Source organism: Coregonus lavaretus (assembly GCF_964263955.1).
Source record: "Coregonus lavaretus genome assembly, chromosome: 38".
In the NCBI taxonomy this organism is placed as follows: domain Eukaryota; kingdom Metazoa; phylum Chordata; class Actinopteri; order Salmoniformes; family Salmonidae; genus Coregonus; species Coregonus lavaretus.
The window spans coordinates 4,359,911-4,384,210 of record NC_140025.1 but is presented as its reverse complement, the minus strand read 5'-3'; the positions used below and the strand labels follow the sequence as shown (position 1 = coordinate 4,384,210).

Sequence of the window (24,300 nt, the reverse complement as noted above, 5' to 3'; positions counted from 1 at the left end):
GCCTACTCAAAGGATATATAATTTCCAAGGTTTTTCCATCCTCAACTAGTCTATAATGTTTATAACGCTAGATTTATATTTTCTACTTTTGCAGTACAGCAACAAACTGTGGAACCTAGAATGAGAACAGAACAATGTCAAAGTTAGTCATATCAGTCGTATGACCTTTCCCCCTCTTTTGTCTTTAAACTTAATCAAATTTAGAACTAGTTCAACATTCTCTTTATTTTTTTTACCCAAATTGTTGCAATTAAGTAATGAGCACAGAATGATTAGCCAACATCATTCACAGTTACATGGAACTGGATCATGCCAAACAGCCATCCATCTGTCTCGCTCTGAGACGTAGGCTTTGCAAAACGGGGTATTTTAAATGCTGTCCATCTGTTGCGACAATGTTCTTAGATCACTGCGCAGTGTGGAACATATCAAGTTCGGCGAATGTGTGTAAATCAACATAATGCTGATATAGGAGTTAGGGAGAAAAATCACGCTGGACTCCAAATGGGTGAAATTAGATTGGGAACGCAGAGAGACTTAGGAGTTACATGCGGCCGTTAATTTTAGATCATTTTCAAGATTAGTCAAATACCTTTATTAATATTATGAAGAAGTGCTAAAGATTTGATCATAGAGGGCTGATAACCACTTATAGGAATAAACCTGATGAATTACACACACAACAGATCGTATCACACATATTACTGGACAAAGTAATACGAAAAGGCCAGACCTTTCTCCTGTATTACATTTCTACAGTTTCTCATAAGGATTTGACTTTGGATTGTACCCAGGTCACCGTACGTGAAGTAATGCTCCTGTTTCTCTTGTTTTTGCCTCCATTCGTTCTCCTATCTTATTGAACCTACCCAAGATGCCCTTTTTACCCATAACCCCTTCCGTTGCTTGTGAATCCAATCCAGTGGCTCCTCCTGCTTTTCCATTGCTCCCCCCCACCCCATCATCACACGCTGCTTCTCCTGTCCCTCCCCCAGGCTCCAGCTGCCAGATGAGAACCCTAGACAGCGGGATTGGCACCTTCCCCCTCCCCGACTCCATCACCCGGGTCAACGGGCGCCACATTCCCAGATCCGAGTCCAGCCCAGACCAGATGATGGCGAGCATTCCCAGTCCCACTGATCCTGACCAGGATCCTGACCTGCTCTCGGCCTCTGCTGCTCATTCCCCATTCCATGTGAAAGTGCCTTCCCTGTCTGAGACCCACCCGCATGCACCACCCACCAGTGCCCTGGGCCACTCCCTGTCTGACCCTACAGTTACTGGACGAGGTTGTGGACAGGACGCCCTGAGCCGCCTCCCCAGACCATCCACCTCAGGTAAGACTGGGGGTTCACCTCATATCAACATCCGCGTTACGTCCCCATTCTATACCCTTTACCCATAGTGTGCACTTCCACACTCTGCTTCATGGATTAAGAAGCATTGGACTGCCATAAGCATTGGCTGGACAATGTCCACACCATTGTTCTAATACCAGTCCAGTCCCATCATGTGAGGTGGTGTGTTCAAGTGCACACTTCAGGGAGAAAGGTCGATGATAGGGACACAACCACTGTTACAGGCTCTGTGTTGTCTCTGTCTCATGCCAGTGGTTTTATGTTAGGTAAACCAATGATCCACAGCTGCATATAAAAGCTAGAATAGCTGGGCTGGCTCAGAGGATATTTGGCCACTATCATGAAACCCAATTTGGTGTTAACCCATCTATAAACTGTGTACAAAATGAGAGAGGATAAAATTCAGATCTTCGCTGGCTCAATTTGATTGTGAAATGAGGGTGGCAGTGTTTTACTTCAATACACATCATTATGATCATTGTTGAACCTTAAATTGCTCTCAAGAATTCAATACATGTTCCACCCTCTCAATCTCAACAGAGGATCCATTCTCCACTTGAAGGTATTCAGTGAAAGGAAAACCTTGTACCTTTGTTAATCAGTCTCCTATGCATTTTGAATGGTGTACTAGATGGACAAGCCTATCAGGCTTGATTGATATTCTGAGTGATATTCTGTAGCTCTGCTTAACAAAGGACCCTGCGTCCCCCACCCACCTTCACAAAACCCTCCATATAATACGGCCCACAGACCATGTCCCAAGGATAAGTCGCTAATACAATTAGACATGCAAACTCACTAGCGACAATTAGCGACATAGATCATAAACCACCTTCTGCCTGTTTGTTTACCGCAGCAACACAACAGCATGGCAGTGGGTGGAAGGGAGGGAAGGATGGAGAGAGGGATCATATGGGCTGAGGGAAGTATCACTAACAATGTACTCGTATAGGGATGAGTGATCCCAGAGATCACGCCTAGGGATTTATACAATCAGGGAATTAGTGTCTGTGTGACCTCGGTACTGCAGTGGCACTGCAGAGAAGGTAGGTATGACCAGCAACTGTCATTATAACGAATAGAGAAGGAGCCTAATCACCACCACAGATTTCCTCACAGGTAATCAAGAAGATGAAAGGACTATTTTGTCCTCGGTGCGGTACAAATTATTCCGCTGATGTTCCCGCGGCGCCTCCCGGTTAATTATATTGTCAGGAGAAGGTAGAAAGTTGTAGAGGGAAAAATAAGAAAAAAGAGAGGAGGAAGGGGTAGGTAGTCATTACAATTCAAACTGACTCAGCTGTGACTATCATTGGGTGCTTTGTCATTGGGGGCGACAGTTTGAAGCTGGTATTTCGGAGCTGCTTCAAGTGAGAGATGCAGCAGTGTAGTCACCGTAGGGAGGATGCCAATGACTATTAATAGATGAAATGCCAAACTATCCTCACACTTAAAGAAATTGTAGCATCATGCTCTTGTTGTACAGCGTGTGCTTTCACAGGTTAACAACTATATTGGCATAGCGTTAGCTATGGAATGCGTCCCAAATGGCAACCTGTGGCCCTGGTCAAACGTAGTGCACTATAAAGGGAATAGGGTGCCATTTGGGACGCAACTATGAGTCTTGCTGTAGCTCCAGGACCTACATGTAAAAGGTTTGATATTTTATTTATAATTCCGCCCTCTATGTACGTAATGCGTAGGCTCTCTTCCTGGTGTGAGTGTATGGGTTGGGTTGTTGTCTGTGTCTCATGATTTGTTTCTCTTTACTTTTGAATGATAGATGTGATCAGAAGGAAGCGACTGAGTCAGATACAGTTGCGCAGCACCAGCCACACAGTCACTACAGAGGCCCACGAGGAAAAAGTGGAGAAGAAGAGGAACACCAAGGACCTAAACTCACCCAGTGTAAGGAACTTCCCCTACACTATTAGACCTATGTCAAAGGGGTGGTGTTTTGGGAGCAAAATAGACTGCAATAGCATAGTAGCATAAACTCATTTTTTTTGCATGAAATACAGTAAATGTTGCTAGTAGTAGAGGGATGTGGTTCAGTTATTATCTGACTGAACCAGTCATGAACCTTTCCATGCAATTAAAACAAAATAAGAGAAGAGAAAACTGCTAAACTGACAAATCTACTTAAAATGCCTAATGGTTGTGTTTTTGTGTACCATACAAGATGCATTATCATCTGTAATTGTGGCTTCCGTACTTACAATCCCTATACAATTGCACATCTCCAGGAAGCATTATCATTATGAAAGAGTATCTCCGTAATCTGTTGCGGAAAGAGTGATATTAAAGGGATGTTATCTACTTCCCCAGAGTCAGATGAACTTGTGGAAACCATTTTTATGTATCTGCGTCCAGTATCAATGAAGTTAGAGGTAGTTTCGCGAGCCAATACTAACTAGCATTAGCACAATGACTGGAAGTCTATGTGTATCTGCTAGCATGTTAGTAGATCTAGGGCCTCATTGCCAAAATCCAAAAGTATCCCTTTAAGAAAGCAATTACTAACTAGCGTTAGCACAATGACTGGACATCTATGGTAACAGCCAGTGTCCTATAGACGTCCAGTCATTGTGCTAACACTAATTAGCATTGGCTCGCGAAACGACTAACTTCCTTCATACTGGACGCTGAGACATAAAAATGGTATCCACAAGTTAATCTGACTCCGGGGAAGTAGTCTTTAAAGGGATACTTGATCTATCTTCTCATTCTGTTCTGATGTCCCTCTCTTTCCTGAACAGGACAGAGTCCTGAGAGTGTGCACATACTCTGGCAGCAGCAGTGACACAGAGACAGAGTCTGAAGGGAACACGCTAGGCTCCACCCAAAGCACTCTTACCAACAGAGCAAAGACAAGCAACCAAGGTCAGAATCACATCTGCATTCCACATCCACAGACACAATAATGATGTTATTTAGATGTAGGCCTACAGCATTTGATTTGAGCCAGTTTATCTTAGGTCTATTTTACACATGATTTGTTTGAAACAACAGTACATCTCCTTGCATTTTGTTATTGCAGTTCCAAAATAATTGAAGTTGATTGAGTGATAGATATATTGGTTGATTGAAACTTGCTCTCCACAGTTGTCTACGAAGAGGAGACGATGAAGAGGAGCAGTGTGGGAAAGTTCCCGTCAATCATGGACTACTATCAACATGACATGTTCTCTCACATAGAGAAGGACGACCACAGGAGGAGTTTCTCCCAATACAACTTGTTGCACAACCAATCATCGCTAGAGGGAAAAGCACGAGACAGACTAAGCGTAAGTACTTCTTGTTGACCTATGACAAACACTGAAAAAAAATATCAACGCAACATGCAACAATTGCAAAGATTTTACTGAGTTACAGTTCATATAAGGAAATCAGTCAATTTAAATAAATGCATTAGGCCCTAATCCATGGATTTCACATGAATGGGCAAGGGTGAAGCCATTGGTGGGCCTGGGAGGGCATAGGCCCACAGACAGAAATACTCCTCAACTCCTTTCTGGGATTTTCTATTTCAGCTCATGAAACATGGGACCAACAGTTTACATGTTGTGTTTATATTTTTGTTCAGTATATTACCTTTGACATATCCTTTTGTAGCTCGGTTGTTTTCACATATACTCAACTAGATGATCATGATCTTTTGATGTTGCTTCAGGAGGATCTATTGCACGGACCACTTTACCTCGACCTCGGAAAAGTATTATGTTTACAATACAGTGTTTGACACTAAGGATGTAGTCAAACTTTCCCTCTAAATTTTATGTGAGATCATGCATTAGCTCAAGGCAAACTGTTTCCATGGTAACTTGCAGTCCAACTCATGTGAAAACAAATCAATGTAAAGCAAAATTGGTCCTTCTCCAGCTTCTCCAGCTTTCTCAAGTGCGTACAAAGTCCACAAAGCTTGATGTCTTTCACCCTCCTATAAAGCACTGTGGTTGGATTGTTCTGACATTTTCATAAAATAAAAAAACTGAAAGTCGCCTAATTGCTTTCGATCGGCTTGCCCTCTCGTGTCACGGGGTATTTGCCTAACGGTATTTAACTTCACTGAATGACAAATGAGGAGCAGTGACCATGAAATGGCCCTCGCCCCCTCCCCTCAGCCCCCACTTCCCATTGGATCAGTGCAGTAGAATAACCTAACACACACACACACACACACACACACACACACACACACAGAGACCTGACAGAAAAATCCATAATCTGCAAAAGGATCTGACTCAACACAAGTTCAGAGAGAGAGAGAGAGAGAGAGAGAGAGAGAGAGAGAGAGAGAGAGAGAGAGAGAGAGAGAGAGAGAGAGAGAGAGAGAGAGAGAGAGAGAGAGAGAGAGAGAGAGAGAGAGAGAGAGAGAGAGAGAGAGAGAGAGAGAGAGAGAGAGAGAGAGAGAGAGAGAGAGAGAGAGAGAGAGAGAGAGAGAGAAGAGAGAAAAATACATTAATTTGTTTTATGTTGTTGACCTATGGTTCTTACTGTTGGCCTATAGAGGCCTTGTACTATGAAAGACGAGCAGTATTGAAACTTGCAGCTACTCTGCTAAAGCGAAATACAACTTTGCAGGGCTCAGGGTGCTTTGTATGCCTTTTTATTAAACTTACAATATCAACCTTGCCAGTCGCTTTTTGTGCTCAAATATTTCTAAGATTCAATAAGTAAAGATCTATTCCATTCTGCATTGACTGAACAATTGACTGCTCAAATTGAATGTGGAAAATGAATGTCCTTGGCGTATGCTTTGACCCTGACGAAGGCACTGCATACAGAAACATTTGTTCATCTATTCATTGAATAACTGGGAGTAAAATAGAGTTTGCAGCTTTTTGTCTTCTCGGCTGTTAGTCTACACTAAATGAAACAATTTTGGATGAGTCTTCCGCTCCCACTCTACAAAGACGTTTTTGTGCTAAAATGGCCAGGATTTGACCATTTTAATGTCTGTGTGAAATAAAGTGAAGTGTGGTTGCTGGTTGCGGAGGTGGGGTTGTAACTGAGGTTTTTCTAACAAGGTTTATGTGTGGTTGGCTGCTGCGGTGGTGAGCCGGGGGTTTGAAAGCATGGCTCGGATTGTGATGAGACTCCCTACAGAAATGCAGTGTGTCCGACAGAGACCATGTGCATCCAACCTGCACCTCACCCAAACAACGATAACAAATACACCAAAGACAGAGCAACACTATGGATTTAATCCTACCATCTATTGCTGTCCAGTAATTGGTCTTGGAAAGACCTCACAAGAAAATATCTTTATAAATAAAATAAAACTAAGGAACTTTGAAAATACATCTAACCAACACAATTAAGACCTATGAGGACTATTGGCATTGTTTTGTCGCATAGCCCTAGGCTATTCGAAATTCATCCGTTAATAATTACATTTTCAAGGTAAAGGTATACAGATATTTTGGCATGAGCCAAAAATAAATATGGTGGTGGGACCCCACTGTATATGTGACCATTCCCTTTAAGTCAGTCAGGTAAGTTCATGGTATCTTTATGGAAGATTCGTGTGGGAAGTGTGTGGAAGGTGCGGGTGCGGGTGCAGTGTGAGATTGGGTGATTTAAGTGCCTTTAATAACCTTTCACAAACACTCAGGAGAGTGATGTAAAGCGCGGCAGCTCCCATCAGAGACCTCATGGCCCAGCCTGGCCCCCATTCATCATCCTGACACTGCCTGACAGCAACGCTGCCTGCCTGCCCCTCTGCCTGCCTTGCTACACCCCCTCTTCCCTCTGCCTCCTTCAACCCCCCACACCCCTTTCTTTCTCTATCTTTTGCTCTCTCAGTTTAGCTCTCATCCTCTCTTTCTTTCCCTCTCTTTCTTTCTTATTTCCTTCTCTCCCTCATTTTCTCTCTCTCTCTCTCTCTCTCTCTCTCTCTCTCTCTCTCTCTCTCTCTCTCTCTCTCTCTCTCTCTCTCTCTCTCTCGCGCTCTCTCTCTCTCTCTCTCTCTCGCGCTCTCTCTCTCTCTCTCTCTCTCTCGCTCTCTCTCTCTCTCGCTCTCTCTCTCTCTCTCTCTCTCTCTTTCTCTCTCTCCTGATGGGTAATAGAGATTTCTGCAGGCCTTTCCGACAGGGGGAAAACAGCATAAGATGCTGTGCTGGGGCTGGGCAGGGCCTAAGGAGCCTGACCAGAGAGGGCCAGGTTACACAGCCATATGCCTCATAACCATATAATATCTGTGGTCACACGTTCTCCCCAGCTGCTTGTAACAGCTTGTTACCTGGAGCACTAATGTAATGGGGAGAGAGGGGGATGTTTTTGGTCTTGGACATGCAATTGGAAATAGAAGTACAGACATGTAAGAAGTGCTTCAGATGACAGACTTTTGAATCAAATATTGGGGCAGAATGTTTCCAACGTATATATCCTTTCAGAATCCCAATTACCCAAGGCATTCCCATTGAAATGAAATACCTTAGCAGTTGACAAGCTTTTTTTCTACCTGAAGTGCCCCTGAGGCGATGTTTTCCTGTGTGTTCGGTTGTAAAGGATACACTTCAACTGGCTCCTTAGGTGCCAGCAGATGGTCAAGGTCTGCACGGAGGTTGGTTTCGACCCACAGACAAGAGTGGTAATTGTGTTTCACCAAATCAAATTCAATCACAGATAAGAATCCCTCCTACCGAGATAGAGAGCTCAGTGCTGTTAGTAGAAGAGCAGGACCATGATTGCTGTTCCTCACTGTCAAAGGCACTGAACGAAAGGCCACCCCAATTCCAATCACTGATCACAATCAAGTCATACACCCTCTGCTCTGTTCTCATGATCTTCCACATCCATGCACCTGTAGACTACACTGCACTGGCACATACTATAGGGTTGGTTTCCCGGACCCAGATTGAGCCTAGTCCTGGACTAAAAATAATTTTCGATGTAGCACTTTTGGATTCTCCAGTAACTTTGCTAGAATGGAGATATGCGTCATTGTGCAGATTTGAATCCCATTTGTTTTTATCACCAACCCTTGAATTACCGCTGTACCTCAAAAGTGATATTTTTCAGAACTCTAGGGTATTTCTGATTTTCTTAGTGCTGATTTAGTACATGAAGAATATCTAACCCGCGGTGCCTGTGTGTTGAATGCATTAGTGTAAACCACCAGATTGTTAGCGGAGTGGTTCTGGGTTGGAGTTCCTGGGAGGAAAGCCATTTCTAAGGGCCACCTGTCAGTGAACACTTAATGATGAGGAGTTGGTGAAACCCTGAGGGCGGTCTATACCCCTGGTAATACAGTAACAACTCTGTGTACGCTCCACCCGGGAAGTGTGTGGATGTCTTGGCCCCTTCAGTAGATTGGCTAGAGGTAAATCCAGTTACCCAGAGAATTGTGTTTACCTTTACCACAGATAAAATGTAGCCAGAGAGGCCAGGCTCCTTCTAATGATTCCTCAAATTATTTCAAGATTCCTCAGTGCATGTTGCATAAATAGTTCTGTTAAGATATTCTAATAGCTATTGACCAAGGTTGAAATAAACAACATATTTTTTTTTCTATTGAAGATGTGTTTTGTACTCACTGTGGTTAGATTTATGACTGTATGTGGGAAAAATGCATTATGCATGATTTCTGTGATTATGCTAGATTGGAGATGCAGAGGTTTATATATATATATATATATATATATCTCACTGGGGACCTTTCCTATTGTTGTGTTGCCAATTTACTCAAGGGTGGTGGAATGGCTTGGAGGCGTTTTCCATGGAAGAAGGCAATGAGTTCACCGACCACACACGATAAAAGTGTAGATACCAAAGATAGTTCTCAAAAGTACATAAACAGGGCCTAGAGGGCTCTAGTGATTCATCATGAAACTGCAACATTAAAGCTGCAATCTGGGATTGATTTCTTAGCAAAATGGCAGCCCCAAACCTGTTGTGGTATATTCTTCAAGAATCAATGGATTGAAATCTCCATTGAACAGATACCCAGATCCCACATTATACCTTTAAGTGAGATTCTCTGTGCATACCAAAACACCTATCAATATGCAAAATGATATTCAATAGATGTTTGCTCTACAGTATATTTAAGGTTAAGCCATTTGCGTTACTTTATAGCGAGAAGAAGCCGGCCGCCGTTTGACTCGTTTCTTTTTAACAACATGGGCTGCTGACAAAAAAATAATACATTGTGTCAAAACAGCTACGAAGGAGAATCTCTCCCTCTCCCTCTCCCTCTCCCTCTCCCTCTCCCTCTCCCTCTCCCTCTTCCTCTCCCTCTCCCTCTCCCTCTCGCTCTCCCTCTCCCTCTCCCTCCCTGTAGAAAGGTTGATATCTCACGGCAGATTCCCCCAGACAGACTTATTGGGCCTTAAGCATGGGAGGAGAATGAACAAAGCTCTCAATAAATCAATGCGATACTCAGGAATGACAGTAGTCAAAGTGCTTTGTAGTGTTGCGTTACGCTGAAGTAGATATACACTGAGTGTACAAAACATTTCCATCACATAGACTGACCTCATGAGTCAACATGGGCCAGCATCCCTGTGGAACACTTTCGACACCTTGTAGAGTCCATGCCTCGACGAATTGAGGCTGTTCTGAGGGCAAAAGGTGTTCCTAATGTTTCGTACACTCAGTGTAAATTCAGCATGACAGCCTTGTTTTTCTTGTTTCTGGATATTCTTTGTTGAGAGACTGAGTGACAGATTACTTATATGAAATTATATGTAGAAAGGGGCAATCTGGGACTGCTTTATTGTTGTTTGAATACCAGATTGACACTTTAAAGTATGATAATAATGTGCTGCAGTGTGGACTCATTGTGGGCAGATGACAAAACACCCCTCATCTCATTTTCTCCTCTCTTGTTTGTCTTGTTTTTGCTGTAGAAAGGGAATCAAGTGGACATGACGACAGGCGGCTGCGGCGGAGTGGTCCAGGCCGGCTCTAGAGACGTGTCCTTGGAGTCCCTGAACAAGCTGAACAGCAGTGGGCTGGGGCTGTACCCGGAGACAGAGCAAAGGCCAAGTAGCGGTGACTGCTCCTGTTCCGCAGGAGAGAGAGAGGAGGACTGCTGCAGCAGGGCTGACAACGAGCCCTCGTCGTCCAGCTACGGCTCCAACAAGCCCGGGGCGGAGCGTGTGGGTTCTCTCAGTGATTCGCTTTACGACAGCTTCTCCTCGTGCACCAGTCAAGGCTCCAACAATGTGTAGAGTAAGAAAGTGGAGGCCGGGGACGATTCTGTGGAGTCCTCTGCTACTCCCACCAACCGAAGCACTTAGGTCATAAGGAAGGAAGTGATGTCATAGGTGATGTCATAAGATAAGGACGTGAACCCAGACTGTACAGTATGCATGACCTCTGACCTGGACAATTAAACTATAGGCTACAACAGTACCACCGTTCAAGGTGTGGAAAGCAATATTAGAAATAGTCTTCTTGCATTATATATTTTTTCCCGAAGGGGGAATGTTTTTTATCATTGCACTGTAACAAATACTGTACAAAGTTTTTAAGGAATTTAAAAAGTGAAATTCAACTTGAAGACAAAACTAGAGTAAATACCACCAAAACAAACCAATCAGAAATATCATCAGGAGCAACTGATGATGCCTAGTAGTGTGAAGCAATACCTTAGGAATCATCAAATGTGAAAAAAAACAATTATGGTTGTTGGATGTGGATGTGGATAGACGGTTTTCTCACTGATCATTATTTCTCAAGTTTGAATTGGAGCAATGTTTTACTGCCACAGTGTTGTATGCCACAATGGCAGGTCTACACACCACAACTCCCATCATGCAATACACTGCAACCCATACCATACAATCACAGCCCCTAAAGCCATTGGCTCAAACGTGTACGATTTCCAGACTGCTGTGGTATCTTGAAAGTTGCATGGTGAACGAAAATGTGACACACACACATTAGAACAAATACAAGAACAAATATTGTATTTTATTTTTAAAGTGGTGTGATTTATACTTTATATTAAGTGACCTAAATACATGCATGTGCACATTTAATTGAACCACCAGTACTGTGGAATCTTAATGAATAATATCCTGCATATTGAATGTACTGGAGTCAGTATTGACTTTGAATTGTATTATAAATTAGGAATACATGATCAATCATTTCTACCAGCAAGTCAAAACTGTCAAGCTGAACTTCAACTGATGTGTAGTAGCTTAAAGGGATAGTTCGGGATTTTGGCAACAAAGCCCTTTATCATTTTCCCGAGTCAGATGGACTCATGAATGCCATTATTATGTCTCTGCATCCAGTATGAAGGAAGTTAGAGTTAGTTTTGCGAGCCAATGCTAACTAGCATTAGCGCAATGACTGGAAGTGTATGGTATCTACTAGCATGCTAGCAGTTACCATAGACTTCCAGTCATTATGCTAACACTATTTAGCAACTTCCTTCAAACTGCACGCAGACACATAAAAATGGTATCCACAAATTCAAGTTTAATAAATCCTGAAGTATCCCTTTAAGCAATTACTGTGCCATCACCATTGTCTTTGGGTCACTCAGTATTTGATGTAAACATAGAACTGAATTAGTGTCTGAATGGTACTTATGAATCAGACACTTCTGCTGGCTTCAATAACACATTTGCGGAGCAAGGTCTATGCTAGTAGCTCAGGGAAAATGCAACGCTTATACCTAGTTACCTTGAATATAAGGTTACAACTCATGGAAAATACTGTCATTTAAAAAAAGTAAAAGCTTCATGAACTGCAGGATAACATAACTGTTGAAATTGGGTCTCTTGTAGCATCATAAAACACTCTTTTTTTTTGTATATGTTGTCTCTGTGTTAAAAACTGCTATTAAGTTAATATCAGAATGAGCATTGCTGACTGGTATATGCAATTTTAAATGTAAATCATTTTGTTGTGTTTGCCAATCATTCAAGCTTGTCTATAAGTCTACTGATTGAAAACAGCTCAACTTTTCTCGAAAATGTCCTCGTTTTGTGACTTCCTGTAGGTTTTGTCGATACAAAATGTTTTCTTTTGTCGAATAAAAGCTACTACTGCTACCTTTTATCACTTTATCCAAAACACATTTGAAACGTAGTAGGAATAAATCATCATGCCAAACGTGTGTAATTTGATTCTGGTGCTAATCAAAAACAGACTGTACGTTTCAATGTTTGATTTTTTTTTCCATGAAACTGTTAATAATATGTAAGGAGTCTTGCTAAGACCATAATCTGTATTTTTCTAGCTGACAAGTATTTATATCCCACTTTTTGTACATCGAACTGTATAGTAGTGTTTAATTGTCCTACTTCACATCTTCTCTCCTTGATTGTTCCTTTGTAAGAGAACCTGTTACCAGCAGTGTTACTTTGGTAATTACGTGTGCAATTTTGGCTGTTACATTAGACTTGTGATGCTATATTTTATGTAATAATTTCCTATACAAATAAAAAGAAATAATTTCCTATTTCAAATTTGGTGCCGCTTCCGTAACTGTTTGAGGTTGACGTGTGCGTGCGTGTGTGTGCGTGTGCGTGTGCGTGCGTGCGTGAAGTCATACACGTGTGCGTTCAGTATCATATACTGTAGTCAAATGTAAGGTACCATAGTCATAAGGAACAGTGAGATCTTCACTGATCTTTGCCATTGCGCTCATAAATGTGTACCTGAAATATCTGTAAGTAGTCTACCGCAGGGAATTGTTAATAATGGCAAGGGAAGGTTTGAGCCAAGTCCTGTCTTCAAATGCTTGCCATAAAGCTCATGTCATATCCTTCAACTACAAAACGTGTTAAACCTATAGCCTGTGTCCACTGAGCTTTACTCTCTGAGACAGTGCTTATAAAGCAGGGGGATTTATAACAATTAGAGTCTCTTGATGGGTAATTATGTGACTATAAATAAAAGTAATTAATTCAGCCACCCAAGAGTGATTTCCAAACATTCTCTCTCGCTCTCTCTAAAATCCCCCCCCCCCCCCCCCCCCCCCCCATCCCCCCCTAACTTAAACATACACTATCCATACAGATACACTTGAACCATAAAATGATCTCAACAAATGTATTTAATGAATAGTAGCCTTTCTAAATCTGGTTAAATTTGCATGCCTGCCAACGGTGCACTCCATACCAAATAGCCTATCCAAAAGTGACCATTTCATATTTGGACGCAATTAACAGTCACGGATCTGCGTGTGTAGGATATGAGTGACTGATGAATTGCTTCCATATGGCGAGCTTTCATCACGTGGTACGTTTTATGATTTATCCTAATCCAATTTCACTGGAATTCCTCAACGTAGTCTCTCGAACCGCAGAGCTCGCCCTCGTCCTGTGCTGAGCATTACATTCCTCGCAGCATAATGTGCTCTCACACATTGATGCCACGGATCCATCTAAGGGTTTTGCTTTCGTTTTAAGTTCACCTGGTCTGATGTGTTCCTCTAAAGTGTCATTTGGGAGAGGATGTTGCTTCTAATTTATGCAACTTTGCTTGGAATTTTCCTCAAAACAGGTATGCAAACTTTGGGGACTGTGTAATCTTACATGTGTTGGCTAGCTGCGTTGTATTCTGTTGCTGAGAGTGGTGTCAACGTTTCCAGGTATTCCAATCTAATTCAAGTTTGGATTATGGTTAAATGATTTGGGGAGCTGTTTTTGTCGGATGAAAACAATTAAATCGTTTTCATAAATCCAGGAGAGGTCTAGTAATGCTAACAGTGAGGCGCGCAGGAGGTTACCGGTGCGGATCAAATAATCTTGTTAAATGCATGTATAACTGTCTTGGAATAAGAAATTGTGAAACAGATTCTTGGATTTTACATTTTTAATGACACACCTGCGCTCCAGCTACAGAAAATATATCACCTTAGGTCATAATTGCATCTGTAAAACCATTGCGCATGTCACCTCTGCAAAGGCATATCTTTTCAAAATGTGATTTAGGCTATTATTTTCCATATCTTTGCTTCAATTTAATAATATTGTTTAAAAATGTAAATGCTAAATAATAGATCGTGACATTCTGAAACATTGAACATTATTCCATATTTGGAGCATCTTTCTGCTCTTACAATTGCCCTACATGGCATGCTAATTAGGCTATTAAGTATTCAGATTAATTGCTATTAAACATGACTAGACACCATTACAGGTGAAGAATGTATTCACTCATTTTATAAAGCAGAGGGAAATGTGTAGGCCACTCATTATCAATAGCTAATTAATAGCTCTATAATTGACAACACAAATGCAATTCAACATTTTATTTTACAGGTGTAGGCATTCCATCAAGCTCAAATGATAAGGAACATGATTGATCAACAGTTGTCAGCTCAGGTGACTGTAATAAACTAAAAAAAAACATTTTTTAGTGGGTGTTAAATGAGCTGATCTATCACTCCATGCACACCTGTGATGAATATTAATATCAATAAATATGCAGAGAATAACAACCCTGTCTCTCTTCAGATGACGGTGGAAGGAAAATATACAATTTAAGATAGATGAAGGCAAATAAACTGAATTCTCAATCCACATGGGTCACCTTATAGCAATGATATGGTTATAATGTATACAAACCGTGGTAAATGTAGTTGTTAAAAAGGGATCAGGTAAAATGACAATGATAATCTATGTCAATGGAGCAGTCCACATTCTCATTCCAACATACATCCACTGATCATATCATCAGAATGATATAACAATCAGAAGCTGAGAGCTTTTCCAGTCCATATTTCCAGTAGAACCCCTTGCACATGAATATATGGGTAGATGAACAGTGGCATGTAAGAACTTGATCTCACCAAAAATGCCTCTGTGGTAAATAACATACAAATGTTCTGTCTGTTCTGCGTTGGATGTGCTGGATTTGGTTCACGTGCCCACTCCTTAAACATCATGTTCATTGTTAGCAGAAATTACATCTAAATAATTTGATGATGTTTTTACCTCAGTGAAAAGGGTATAGAGGAACAATATGAACCGTATAGACAGTATGTACATAACTATATGCTTGGCTAAATGTTATGTACATATGTGGTTTATAGAGGACAAATACAGTACAGTCTATGATGTGTTTAGGCACTTTATGAGACTCTATTGCTCGGTTGATGGATGGAGTTTTGAAGCATTTATCTTTATAAATTAATTACACTCAGATCTTTGTTTTGGATCCTTTTCAATTGAATTTGTGCTTGATGGCGCTCTCAGACTGGGAGATGAATGACTGTCGCCATTTCAATAATTAGAACACAGTAATATCTGTCACGGAGAACAAATGACCTGAAACTGTGGCGCCTGAGAACATTTTGAATTGTTGTTTAACATAGCACAGTCATGCATGTTTCTGCAAAACTCCATACCCTGAATCAGATTTTGCTATCCATCCGGTATCCTCGATTAAATTATTACGATTTTTCCTCCCTGTGAAACAATTTTGGATGAATAGCCAACCATCTGTCATTCTTTGTTAATTTCCATTTAATTCCAATCAGTCAAGTGACAATGGAATTGTGGCGCAGTGGTCTAAGGCACTGCATCGCAGTGCTAGCTGTGCTACTAGAGATCCTGGTTCAAATCCAGGCTCTGTCGTTGCCGGCCGCGACCGGGAGACCCATGGGGCGGCGCACAATTGGTCCAGGGTAGGAGAGGGAATGGCCGGCAGGGATGTAGCTCAGTTGGTAGAGCATGTGGGTTTGATTCCCACGGGGGGCCAGTATGAAAAAATAAATAAATAATGTATGCACTCACTAACTGTAAGTCGCTCTGGATAAGAGCATCTGCTAAATAAATTAATCTAATTTTAAGTCAGTGCTGGAGCAACAGCTTCATTGAGTGTGTGGATAAAGCACTTTGTTTGCAACACTCTAGCTTAATTGTTTTCAACTATAAAAGTCAGAATGGCAATTATTATTTTAGTGGGTAAAGTTGAATGGCCTTTTTCCCTGCACAGATATGCCCAGCTTCCACACACAATTGTGTCTGAGGGCACTGTATTAAGTTTAGTTGGCAAATAAGTGAGAGTATGGATTTATATTGTTGAAACATATTTGTTCATTATTGTCGGTCAAAATCCCTTTATCCTGACTCCAGATCTGTTTGTGCATTAAACAACTCCTCTCTGCTGTGTTTCTTCGTTGTCACGACAAATGTGTATGTAGTCAGAGAAGTATGTGTTTTGTGTGACTCATCAGTGCTTTCTGTGGTGTGGTACAGAAATGTTATTATATTAGCTCAAATTTATATTGTCTGATATTTGTAACATGTCCACATGTGTAAGGATAGCATCAACATCGTCTCTCCCACATGAAATGCTCTTTGAGATAATCTTCATGTTTGTTATTCATCGAGGAGATCCAGTCTTTTTTTCAGTCCACCCCTTGTCCTCTGATCATTGCAAATATGGACCAAGTTGACTTTCAAAATGCCAACAAAGAGACTTTTTCATTTCAAAGATGAATTTGTCTCTCCTCGAGGATACAGTTCCTGGTCTGTGGTAATGGCAATAGATCACGAAAACACTTATTGTTGATTAGCTGGGAGGAATATATGTCTCCTGAGTGGCGCAGTGGTCTAAGGCACTGCATCGCAGTGCTAACTGTGCCACTAGAAATCCAGGCTCTGTCGCAGCCGGCCGCGACCGGGAGACTCATGGGCGGCGCACAATTGGCCCAGCGTCGTTCAGGGTAGGCGAGGGAATGGCCAGCAGGGATGTAGCTCAGTTGATAGAGCATGGTGTTTGCAATGCCAGGGTTGTGGGTTCGATTCCCACGGGGGGCCAGTATAAAAAAATATGTATTCACTAACTGTAAGTCGCTCTGGTAAAATGAATATGTAAAATGAATATGTGGGGCTGAAAGGCCCCACATGAACAAGGGATAATACTAATGACTGAACTGCAGACCTGGGTGCACAAAATACAATTTAAAAATCTTTCAAATAAGATTTTAGGCCTAATCTTTTAAATACTTTCTGAATTTTGATCGAGCCTGCCTGCAGTGCCAGTTGGGCAGAGTTGCTTTGCACTCCATTGGTTCCATTGTGCCAGGCAAGCTCAATCAAGCACAGCTAAACAAATTTGAAAAAATGTGCCTGTAGTCTCTCTTGAACATCATTCATAGACTAATGAGATGACTATATGCCAGATACTAGTGAACTGTTCTTGTGGGCTTTTTTTTTAACCCTTGTGGTTCTTCCTGTCTCTCTTGTACAGGTTATGCTCTCCAGATCCAGTGTTACCAGTGTGAGGAGGTGAAAAACGATGAATGCTCCACGGCAGAGTTCATCGTCAACTGCACTGTCAACGTGCAGGACATGTGTCAGAAGGAGGTGCTGGTGAAGGAGGATGGTAAGAAAACAGCGTCTCCTGGGCAGTTCCATTCCTTTCATACTTTGTTCTTTATAGGATAGAGATAGTGAGAGAGTAGTCCCTTCTCACAGCCACTGTATCTCCGCCACAGCAGAGTGTGAGCTTGAGTCTGACCAGAGAGACTAGTGAGAGCGAGACAGGAAGGTTGTGGGCCGGATTCGAACCCACGCCGACACAATATAAATGTGTTCTGCAGCTAGACCACCCCAGGCCACCCCAGGCCACTCTGCCTTCTCTGACACCTACTATGCCATGTAAAACCAAGCCACACCGGACTGTGCCACTTTTAACATGTGAACTAGATAAGGTATATTTTCCTCTTTCATGTACTTCCTCTCTACCTCTGAATTCAGTGGAACTGATCTATAGGGTCTCCAACAAATGAGATCATAAACTAGGCCTATACGTATGCCCACTACATCAATTGGGACCTATCAAAGAATCTCCATAGATCAAGAGGCCATTACCATAGTTAATTCATGGATTATGGCTCATATTCTTTTAATGGGATTATCCCAAAGGGTGGTTACCTTGGTTGCTGGCTGCTGTGCTCAGTTGATCCATGCATTATTTATTTATTATAAACCGGGTGGTTCGAACCCTGAATGCTGATTGGCTGACAGCTGTGGTATATCAGACCGTGTACCACGAGTATGTCAAAACATTTATTTTTTACTGCTCTAATTACATTGTTAACCAGTTTATAATAGCAATAAGGCACCTCGGGTGTTTGTGGTATATGGCCAATATACCATGGCTAAGGGCTGTATCCAGGCACTCCCCGTTGCGTCGTGCCAAAGAACAGCCCTTAGCAGTGGTATATTGGCCATATATCACACTACTTCATGCCTTATTGCTTAATGAGAGAACACCCTTCAAATACACTAGGCCTGTTGATCCTACCACATCCAATGTTATTACATGTACAGTTGTCACTTGTGATCAAATGTATACTTCCAATTACAAGAGTATTCCAAAAATTTACCAAGAACTCCATAGCTAGATTGTCTTTAGCGAGTGCTTTATGCCCAAACTATGTTTCTGAACATGATGGTTGACAAGCTTCATCACTCAAAGGCAATGCTCTATGGCAATAATGTCATTAACAAATGTACACTATATGTAATGTTGTGTAATGGTTTGAATAACCTTGAGATAAGGATTCACTTTTGTGTGAAATGCACATGCTTACAGTATATTCACAAATCTTTGCCAGTCTCTGCACTCTCCAGAAAGGTTTTCTGAGTCATTTGATTCAAATGCGATGTTGGCAAAGGGATTCTTATGTGCTCCTGTAAGCAGATAAACTGAAAAACTTGTATTCTATCATAAAACCTTCTAGCAATGTTGGGTAATGAATGTGTTCCTTAATTATATCATTTCATATAATGTCAGCCTGAGACCAGGATCCTAACTAATTATCTTTATATGCAGCAACCACAATTTATCACAAATAATGAATTTGCGAATTACCCCAACATTATCGGTGGAAGGAAACACTTGCATAATGTGTTTATGATATATGAAGACATCTGTAACATAATCCTCAGGGAAAGTTGGCTTTTGCACGTGATTTGTTCTCTACCCATTCCTCCCCCCAACAAAGGTTTGGGGACTTGGTTTGATAGACTGTCAGTTCTAAATGTGCCTAGTGATGTAGTATGGAACAAAGAAGAGGGTTGATTAAGCTAAAGTTGTATTGTTAGTTCTGTCAAACTTTATAGCAGTAATCAGGGGCTGATGCAGACTGCAATTGTCTACTTTTGTCTTGAAGGCTTGTCTGACGTCTTTGAGACGAAACAAGAATATTGTATTGCATTTACAAATTGCCACTCTGTCTAACAGCTCATCTGTCATTATTTCAAGAGAAAGACAAGTAAAGTAGAGCAGTAAAGTTTGATTGAACTTTTAACGTGACTCTTCCTCCCTTTCATCAACCTCTTTCATCTATTTCCTCTCTACGCCTTAATTAGAACTTTTGGTAACACTTTACTTAACGTCGACAGGTATAACGCATTATGCCACAGTTATAATGCAATGTAAGACTTGTCGTAGGCACTTATGAACCTCTTCTCATCATAATAACAGTTCTTTGCAGTCTGTTGACAAATTTCAGCAGAGAACACATAAACCTTGTATTAAGACATGATAAGCATCCATATATGCTTATAACAAGTACTAATGCTTATAGATTCAGTGGAGCTTGAGTCACATGTCCAGGGTCACCTTGGATTTGTTTGTATCCAAAAGCCCAGTGTCTATCCATGAAATCAACACACTCTTATTGTGGTCCTCTGTAGCTCAATTGGTAGAGCATGGCGCTTGTAACGCCAGGGTAGTGCGTTCGATCCCCGGGACCACCCATAAGTAAAAATGCATGCACACATGACTGTAAGTCGCTTTGGATAAAAGTGTCTGCTAAATGGCATATTATTAATATTATTCATGTGCATTCTCTCATCACCATATAAATCAAAGCATAGTTTTGTTGCAATTGTTCCATAGTTTGAGAGCATTATATTCTTTGTCGAGGTGACATTCTCAATGTTTTATTTGTTATAATGGCTCTATATAGGTTCTAGGCACTTAGAGGACCACCTCCCAGTAATATGAACCACTCCAGTATTGATCAGGATAAAGTCCTGTTAACCTCTTAAGGATCGGACCCTTTTTTTCAATTTTCGCCTAAAATGACATACCCAAATCTAACTTGCAGGACCTGAAGCAAGGATATGCATATTCTTGATACCATTTAAAAGGAAACACTTTGAAGTTTGTTGAAATGTGAAATTAATGTAGGATAATATAACACAATAGATCTGGTAAAAGATAATACAAACAAAAAAACATGTGTTTTTTTTTTTTTTTTGTTCCATCATCTTTGAAATGCAAGATAAAGGCCACAATATAATATTGCAGTTTAGGCACAATTTAGATTTTGGCCACTAGATGGCAGCAGTGTGTGTGCAAAGTTTCAGATTGATCCAGTGAAGCATTGCAATACTCGACTACTTTATATCAAGTCTGCCCAAATGTGCCAAATTGGTCATTTCATACATTTTCAAGTACATAACTATAGAGAACATACAAAAATGATATGGTAATACAAAATGTACGTTTACACACTCCCAGGAATGTCATATATGATGGATCATTATCTTATACACTAACTTTCACACATCTAGATGGCCGGGTGGGGTGGGTGTGGAGCCAGAGACAGCAGGGGTTCAAACTGTAGAACCCAGTTCCTACATTTGAATATAAAAATGGATTTTATCAAACAAAACTATGCTACATTTTATCTCTGGGACCCTCAGGATGACAAATCAGAGCAAGATTACTGAATGTAAGTACATTATTTACCTTCAGAGGTGAATGTATCAAACCAGTTGCCGTGATAAGTTGTTGTGCACTCTCCTTAAACAATAGCATGGCATTTTTTCACTGTAATAGCTACTGTAAATTGGACAGTGCAGTTAGATTAACAAGAATTTAAGCTTTCTGCCCATATAAGACATGTCTATGTCCTGTAAAGTTTGCTTTTACTTACAACAGTCATGCTAATCACATTAGCGCACATTAGCTCAACTGTCCCGTATACGGGACACCGTACCCTTCCCCAGATCTGTGCCTCGACACAATACTGTCTCGGAGCTCTACAGACAATTCCTTTGACCTCATGGCTTGGTTTTTGCTCTGACATGCACTGTCAACTGTGGGACCTTGTATAGACAGGTGTGTGCCTTTCCAAATCATGTCCAATCAATTGAATTTAGCACAGGTGGACTCCAATCAAGTTGTAGAAACATCTCAAGGATGATCAATGGAAACAGGATGCACCTGAGCTGAATTTTGAGTCTCATAGCAAAGTGTCTGAATACTTATGTAAACAAGGCATTTCTGTTTATTTTTAATACATTTGCCAAAATTTCTAAAAACCTGTTTTCACTTTGTCATTATGGGGTATTGTGTGTAGATTGATGAGGATAAAAAAAAAAAATCAATTTTAGAATAAGGCTGTAACATAACAAAATGTGGAAAAGTCAAGGGGTCTGAATACTTTCTGAAGGCACTGTAACGTCAAACATTCATGAAAAACTAAACAAAAACGAAAGCTTAAGGACTTTTACCCCTCCCTTCCCCAGTGTTTGTGCTACCTCAGTTTGCTATGAGACTTGGCTCAGTTTCACCAAGGGTCTCAATATCACATATAGCTTGACCTGGACTTCCTGTATAGCTTTGCACTATCCCTGACCGCTTCTCTCTCTCCCTCTTCAGGCATATTTTACCGCAAGTCCTGCGCCTCGTCCGGGGCATGCCTCATATCCTCGTCAGGCTACCAGCAGTTCTGCACTGGAAGGATCAACTCTGTGTGCATCTCCTGCTGTAACACACCGCTCTGCAATGGGCCACGGAAGAAGAACCGCCCGGTTCCGTCGGCCGCCACCTCTTCATTTTCCTCCCTTCTTTTTCTGCTGGTCTCCCTCACGCTGGTCTCCCTCTCTCTGACATAGACCTAGAGGCGTCCACTTGTCCCGTCCTCTACCTGAAGATAACACTAGAGTATTATGAGGCTACAAATAGGCTACAGTATACATTACACTACGTAGTCTATAGGCTACATCAGACTCTAGTGTCGTCTTTGGAGAGGAATCCTATACATAAGAGACTATCACAGGAGGTTGGTAGAATGAGTGCAATGGTATCAAATACATCAAACACATGGTTTCCAGGTGTTTGATGGCATTCCATTTGTTCCGTTCCAGCCATTATTATGCACCGTTCTCCCCTCAGCAGCCTCCTGTGGACTCTACAGCGTCATCTTTAGATTGGATACTCAAGAGCTTAAGACTCTTTGGAAGGATCCCCTTTTATAATCCTGGTGTTTAGAGTTTTTGAGAACTGAATGCTTGCCATTTCCTCCTTCTTCTTCGTCCTTCCCTTGCCCTCCAATCACCCCTCGCTTACTCCGTAAGGTCCCTATTGAGGGCAGTGGGCACTGACCTCATCAACTTCGACATTCTCCTGTTTATAGGAAGATCGAACGCTTCAGATCAATACTCCCAATGATTAGGAGTCAGACGTGACCATAGTCAGTGAGTACTCAGCAACCGTTTAGCTATGAGAATTGTGTTAACTCATCATCGATCTTAGTGTAGAGATGGCACTGACAGCTGAGGACATTGAGCAGTGAGTTGTAGGGATTTTGGAGATATACTGAGATGTCTGTATCATTTACTACTGGTACAAGTTCTTGTTACAGTAAGTACTAAATGCTGGAGCTCATGTCTTATATCATTTGTAAGTACAGATGTGTGATCTTGATTTGACCAGTTTCTCACAGCAGGAAAATAATCCTACAGAAATGTGAATTATTGTGTTTATTATAATTAATGGACATTTTTGTAAGGTTGATACATCTTTAGTTAGGGCAAACCAAGTCCGACATTTTAAAGTGGAAATTACAAACTTTAGAAGCCTTTAAAAACCTTGACTACACTACAAGTTTGCTTTTCCTGCCATGCAGGAAATTCCTTGCAACAACAGGGTGATCAAATTAAGATCCTACATCTGTATATACCCAATTACTTTCTTAAACTTCAAATATTGCTGAAAGGGAAATTTGTTTTTAAACTTATCAATTTAGACATTATATAAATCAACATATTCAATAACCTGTTATTAGCTGTAGTCATTTACAGTATGATAATAATCTGTATCAACATCCAGTTCCAACTTCAAAAACATTTTGGGGGTGTCATTCTTCAAGTATATTTTAAAGTCATTCAACAGTCCTTATAGTATATTTCAGCTTTTTAGTTGTAGCGCTTATAAGTTCACAATAAGGACATTTCAATGCAGGGATGCATATTATACCATTTTCTGTACAGACATGAGATATGTGGCTGTCATTGCGGCAAGGTCGGATATAAGTATTGGTTATTGTAGCTACCTGCTAAAACTGCTTAGAGGAGTTTTTAGTATCGCTGCTCATCTGGCATTATTTATGACGTTAGTATAATGCTCATTCAGCAGCATATGTCCTTTGCAACACATTGACTCACGGAAGTGGAAACAACTGCAAAACGATCAGCGATCTGGAATGCTCACCACGTGCAGCGTGTTGTGGAATGGATCACTTAGCTATAGGTGGATGGGCATAGTTGACGGATACATTTACTCAACAATGCATCATGTACAAATACTGCTCATACATTTATGTCTTACTGAAATCATATTCTCTCTTTTTCTATTGATGTTTCCTATCTGATTGATTGCCACTTGAATGTACCAGAGAGAGCATAAACACAACTATTTTGAATTGTCTAAAATGATCAACATAAAACATTGTAGTGACTGGGCAAAATGTTTCTGTTGACCCCTAAAACTGACGTCCCTCACTGAGTTTATATGACTACTGAATGTTGAAGTGACAATGTGGAGTTAATTTGGGAGGGAATTGTACAGACAAAGAGTAAAGGACAACAGTACAGTAGGACATTTTATTTATTTACGTTGGCTAGTGTTTCTTTCTTGGTTCTTGTGCCATGGGGTTTTGCCAGTTATGCTCAGTATTAGCTTAACAGTCACCTACTTTGTCTTTCTTATCAGC

At 41.1% G+C, this 24,300-nt stretch overlaps 2 protein-coding genes across 5 annotated transcripts in view; both read left to right on the top strand.

Annotated features, from left to right (window-relative positions):
* Window positions 1-12,790, top strand: part of LOC311112342 (nck-associated protein 5-like) — a 162,404-nt gene extending 149,614 nt beyond the window's left edge. For all 4 annotated transcript variants that reach the window (XM_084155406.1, XM_084155407.1, XM_084155408.1 and 1 more), the window contains 5 exons: window positions 996-1,337; window positions 3,142-3,266; window positions 4,118-4,241; window positions 4,464-4,645; window positions 10,214-12,790. In XM_084155406.1, the coding sequence (XP_084011532.1) occupies window positions 996-1,337; window positions 3,142-3,266; window positions 4,118-4,241; window positions 4,464-4,645; window positions 10,214-10,537 (1,097 nt within the window). In that variant the 3' untranslated portion in view covers window positions 10,538-12,790. The remainder of the gene's footprint in view (window positions 1-995; window positions 1,338-3,141; window positions 3,267-4,117; window positions 4,242-4,463; window positions 4,646-10,213) is intronic.
* Window positions 12,791-13,783: 993 nt separating this feature from the next.
* On the top strand, window positions 13,784-22,201 carry LOC311112065 (ly6/PLAUR domain-containing protein 1-like; the record flags this gene model as incomplete). Its single annotated transcript, XM_084155045.1, has 3 exons — window positions 13,784-13,832; window positions 17,532-17,666; window positions 21,966-22,201. 3 exons carry the CDS (start codon window positions 13,784-13,786, stop codon window positions 22,199-22,201), a joined length of 420 nt encoding a protein of 139 aa, XP_084011171.1.
* Between the last annotated feature and the right edge of the window lie 2,099 nt (window positions 22,202-24,300).